At 65.9% G+C, this 5,256-nt stretch overlaps 1 protein-coding gene across 2 annotated transcripts; it reads left to right on the top strand.

Annotated features, from left to right (window-relative positions):
• Positions 1-5,039, top strand: KLF1 (Kruppel like factor 1). 2 transcript variants are annotated; one of them, XM_037818071.1, is made up of 4 exons: positions 1-508; positions 1,033-1,157; positions 2,010-2,829; positions 3,907-5,039. In XM_037818071.1, exons 2-4 carry the CDS (start codon positions 1,116-1,118, stop codon positions 4,080-4,082), a joined length of 1,038 nt encoding a protein of 345 aa, XP_037673999.1. In that variant the 5' UTR covers positions 1-508; positions 1,033-1,115; the 3' UTR covers positions 4,083-5,039. The 2 variants fall into 2 exon arrangements, with proteins under 2 accessions (XP_037673999.1, XP_037673998.1); XM_037818070.1 differs by lacking the exons at positions 1-508; positions 1,033-1,157 and adding an exon at positions 1,181-1,438.
• Positions 5,040-5,256: the final 217 nt, after the last annotated feature.

Genomic DNA, 5,256 nt, shown 5'->3' with positions numbered 1-5,256 from the left:
GCTGTGTGTGTGTAACTATGCCGTTGTGTGTTTATGAATGTTTGTGTGCGACTGTTTCAAGCGTGAGCTGTCTGAGGCCACATCTATGTTTGACGGAGTGGTGGATCTGCATTTTCTATAGTTCTGCTACAATCTATCCAGGTCCCTTGTGTGTATGTGCTCAATTGTACCTGTGGGATTGCATAACAGTGTGTGGTTGTGTCAGCATCTGTATGTGTGGTATGGATTCTATGCCAAGGGAACGGTGTGGCTATAGCATCGTGGAATCAAAGTGGTTCCCGGTTGTGTTTTCGTGCCTGGGAATTGTGTGTCTGTGCATGGTTAAGCCAGGGACGGTGTGGTCTGTGTGAATGACCCACCAGGAACTCGTGTCATGATTTCATGAGCCTGAAACATGTGTCTGTGTGACTGTGTCCATGTCCCCACCCAGGGTCCCTGGGCACCACGGTGGAGGTCGTGGTGCAGCGCCTCTGATCTCTCTACCATGGGGACAGGAAATCAAACAGCCGTGAGTCGAGGGCAGGGGTGGGCAGGGGTCTCCCGCAGATCAGGCACTTCCAGCGGCCCGATCCGACCATCCCATCCCACCCGGGAGAAGGGCCAGCTTTCCCTGTCCAGTCCCCAGTGCCTGGGAGCAGGTGAAGTCACACAGTCTCAGCCGATTCCTGGCAGTGCCAACCGTGGGGTCCACAGTAGATAATGGGGTGGGGGTGGGGCTGATTGGCAGGGACTCCGCCACCCCCAGGGCTCGAACCCCAGGCGCTTTAAAGCCAGGAGAACGGGAAGCCCCAACCCCCCGTCTCCCGCTCACCGGGGCCAGAACCTTGGGCTGCTCGGGGCCCCCACCTGATAGCAGTCTCCAACGTCTGGGGTGCCTGATAATGCTTGGCAGGGAGCTGGTGCCAAGTCCCGCCATCCCACGGTTGCTACTGTTTATCGGGGAGGAGGAGGGCTGCCAGGTCCCGCTTGGGGGGAGAGGGGGTCCTGCAGCCCTTCCCAGACTACCCATTCCACCTGTCATCCCTTCTCCAGGAAGGTAAACTGAGAGCAGGCATGATGTCTCTCATCTTGGAGGTACCTGAACCCCCAGCCCCCAACATCTGACCCGGCTTCGGATGTGGGGGCGGGCTCTAAGGCCCAGCCCCAAACAGGCCGAGGTGAGAGGTCTGTTCCCCAGAAACGGTGACCCCCCGCCTCGCCTGCCCTTATCAGGGGCTGCAGCCAATCAGATGAGAGCAGAGGGGAGGTCTCCCCAGGGCCACGGCAGCCTCAGAGCCCAGGAGGCCCCTGAGGGAGAGGACGTCTGAGGCCCGGGGTGGGGGTGGGGGGGTACCCAGACCCAGAGTCAGCCATGGCCGCAGCCGAGACCGCCTTGCCCTCCATCAGCACGCTCACCGCCCTGGGCCCCTTCCCGGACACCCCGGAGGACTTCCTCAAGGTGGGGCAGGTGGGGTCCAGGTGGCTGGCTTGGGGTCTGGGGCGGTGGCCACAGGGCTTAGGGGTCAGATCCTGAGCCTTGTCATGGAATCAAGAGACGCTGCCAGGACTGGGCATCCTCACAGCTCAGGGATCTGAGCTTGGTCTGGGGGTGGCGGTTTGGGGGCCTGGGGGTCTGACACACTTGTGTGATGGAAAACCGAGGCCTTGAGCCAAACCCTGTTTGAGTCTGGGGCTCAGAGTGACAATAGATATGGGGAGGGGGGCAATGTGTCTGGGGGATGGGGAAGGAGAGGAAGGTTTTGGGGGGAAACTGAGGCCCCAGCCTTCCATCCCTGGCCCTGTCGCCCCTTCCCCCATCCCCAAGTGTGGCTCCAGATAATGGAGGTCTTATCTCCTGTCTCCAGCCAGACCAGCGCGACCTCTGTCCCTGGAGGGGGGGGGTGAGGGGAGTTAGATTGGGGGGTTGGAGGGGCCAGACTGGCAGGCCAACAGACCCCTTTCCGGCCCTCATCAGAGGCAGGGTGCCCCGGCGCCCGCCGAGCCTCACTCTGCCGGCTCCCTCCCCGCAGTGGTGGCGCTCCGACGACGCGCAGGACCTGGGCCCGGGTCCCCCCGGACCCTCAGGGCCACCCTTCCACCTGCAGCCAGAATCAGAGAACGCGCCCGGGGAGGACGAGGACGACGAGAGGGACGCCGCCGCCTGGGACCTGGATCTCTTCCTCACCAGCTTCTCGGAGCCGGAGGGCGCGGCCCGGACCTGCCCTCTGGCGCCGGGCGAGGGTCCGGTCGGGCAGTACCCGCCGCCGCCCGAGACTCTGGGCGCGTACGCGGGCGGCCCGGGGCTGCTGCCTGGGATCCCGGGTCCCGAGGAGCACCAGGGCTGGGCGCGCCCGGTCCCCCCCAGAGTCCCGGCCCCCGACGCCTTCGGGGGCGCATCCCTGGCCCCGGTACCCGAGCCCAAGGCGCTGCCGCTGCAGCCGGTGTACCCCGGGTCCGGGCCGGTCTCCTCCGGCAGCTACTTCCAGCGGACGGGTTTGTCAGTGCCCGCGGCGCCGGGAGCCCCCTACGGGCTGCTGTCGGGGTACCCCGCGCTGTACCCGGCGCCGCAGTACCAAGGGCACTTCCAGCTCTTCCGCGGGCTCCCGGCGCCCACGCCCGGCCCGTCCGCGCCCTCCTCCTTCCTGAATTGTCTGGGTCCCGGGACGACGGGCGCGGGGATCGGGGGGCCCGCAGGCGACCCAGGAGGGACCGTCGAGCACGCGTCTTCCAAGCGCTGCCGGCGCTCGTGGGCGCGCAAGAGGCAGGCGGCGCACACGTGCGCGCACCCGGGCTGCGGCAAGAGCTACACCAAGAGCTCCCACCTGAAGGCGCACCTGCGCACGCACACGGGTGAGGGGGCGGGGCCGGGCGCAGGGGGCGGGGCGGAGGTGGAGTCCCGCTCGGGGGCGGGGCCGGGCCTGGACACTGCGGGGCGGAGCCAGAGACCAGGGACAGACGGGTGGGGGGCAGCCAGAGGGCGAGGAAAATCTGCGGCGCGCTTCAGGGCTGGAGACTGAGGGGTAAGACCTCGGCGCAAGGGGTGGGCCGAGAGCACCAAGCGGGGCCCGTGGGCAAGGGCCGGGGCTAGAGGAGGGACTCCGGGAGGGGACAATCCTGGAAAGCCGGGGGCGGTGCCAAAGCCGGGGGCGGTGCAAAGAGTTCTGCATTGGGGCAAAGGGAAGCGGAGATACAGGCCCAGGGGTCTGGCCCGGATTATAAAGCGCGGGTGGCACGGCACGGCATGGAGGCGGAGCCAGATGAGTAGGGGGCGGAGCTGGGGCTCACGGGGGTACGCACAGGGGAGGGACCAGGTGCAGGTGTCAGGGGACATGGGCAGGTCCCAGATGCACAGGTAGGTTTTGGAGGGATAGGAGGAAACGCTGGGAAGTAGAGGAGGCGACTGTGCAAGGAAGGAGAAGCCGGGTCCAGGGAACGGAGACAGGGGTGGGGCCATGGGGAAGGGGCGGGGTCTTGCACAGAGGGAGAGGCTGAGGAGGCACGAGGGGTTCAGGCGTTGCAAGGGCGAGCTAGGTCACCAGGAACAGGGCCTGGAACAACAGAGTGGATTTCGGGGCTCAGAGGTCAAGGCCAGGGAGCCGCTGGAGGGGCCCCTTGGATCAAGGGCGGGCTGGAACGCAGGGGGCAGCGCCGAAGTCCGGGGTGGGTGGGTGTGAGGACGCAGAGGCACCGAAACAGGAAATGAGAGCGGGGTGGCGCCAGGTGCAGGGAGAGAGGAAAAAGAATCGGGGTCACGAAGGGCTGGGCCTGGCTGCAGATGCAACGAGGTCCTCAAAGTTTGCGCCCTAGGAGCGTCACTTAGCCTCACTCTGCAGTCCCGGTCAGGGAGGGGCAAAGGGGGTGTGGCCAGGGGCGGGGGCGGAGCCGGGGCGGGGCGGACAGTGGCGCTCACGCCTCCCTCATTCCCAGGGGAGAAGCCGTACGCCTGCTCGTGGGAAGGCTGCGGCTGGAGGTTCGCGCGCTCGGATGAGCTGACCCGCCACTACCGGAAGCACACGGGCCAGCGCCCCTTCCGCTGCCAGCTCTGCCCGCGCGCCTTTTCGCGCTCCGACCACCTGGCCCTGCACATGAAGCGCCACCTCTGAGCCCCGCCCTGGCACCTGCAGCCGCCCGAGGCCTGGGGGTGGAGCGACAGCGCATCCACGCGGGGCGGCTTTCACACGGATGGACCCTCGCCCGGGCTCGCGGCCTCCCAGATCCGCCGACAGATCCAGGAGTGACCCCTAGATAGCTCTGGGGGGGGGGGCGCCTCAAACAGTCCCCACTTGTCCTCAGTCACGCGGAGCCTCATAGGGACGCCCAGCGGTCATGCAAACCCAGCGCGACGGTCCCCCAGATAAATGGACTCAGATGGACATTCAGACACCTCGGACAGACAGCCGGACTTTCAGGGAGCTGGATCTACAGTCTAGCTCACAAGCGGGCCTGGGCGGAGGGAGGGGGTGGCCCAGGGCTCCCCTGCATCTGCGTGTGGCGGCGGTGACCTCAGGCCACAGCCCCCCACCCGGGGCCTGGTGGCAGCTGGGAATGGTTACGGCTCCTGTGCAAATGCCCCTCCCGATAAAGCTTCAACGATGGCCTGACTCCTTGGGTTTTGGGGGCCGGAAGTTGGGAGGAGGCTGTACCTCCACATTGGGGGGCTCCTACACATCTTTCTCTCCTAAACTCCAGCAATAACTCTTCACGTCTTATGACCCCCCCTCCTCGGGTACTACAGGCCTTGCGACACCCCCATTGGGCTACACCATCCCCATTCCCTGCCTTGAACCCCGGGAACATTCACCGTCTCCCTCCTTTTAAGAGCGTCTCAGCCTTAAAACCTAGGAAACCGCTGTCCCACTGGCTCTTTGGCCCTCACCCTAGAGTGATCCCTTGGCTAGCTCCGGGGATCCGGCAGAGAAAAAGTACCGAATAAAAAGGGAGAGGATCGGGAACCCAAGGGTCCCTTAAAAGTGCACAAAGCACCAGGGTGGGGTCCAGGCTACACGACAGGAAAGGAAAAAAAAAAATCCAAATTTGCGCGGGACCCTGAAGCAGGGGCAGGAGGAGGGGCGTAGCGGGAGAGCCGGGTCTGAGACGAGCCGGAAACAGAAAGTGCGCGGGGCCGGGCTCCGGGAGGCGGGGTCTGGAGGCGGGGCCGAGCGGGGAGACGGAGGCCGGTGACTGGCCGGGAGCGGAGTTGGGGGCCGGACCCCGGACAGCCGGGGCTCGAAGCCGCGTGACCCGAGGAGGGCCGGGGGCGGCGCGCGCGGGGCCCCG

This window comes from Choloepus didactylus, chromosome 25 (assembly GCF_015220235.1).
Source record: "Choloepus didactylus isolate mChoDid1 chromosome 25, mChoDid1.pri, whole genome shotgun sequence".
NCBI classification, from domain to species: Eukaryota; Metazoa; Chordata; class Mammalia; order Pilosa; family Megalonychidae; genus Choloepus; species Choloepus didactylus.
This window is presented reverse-complemented; position numbering and strand designations above follow the sequence as displayed.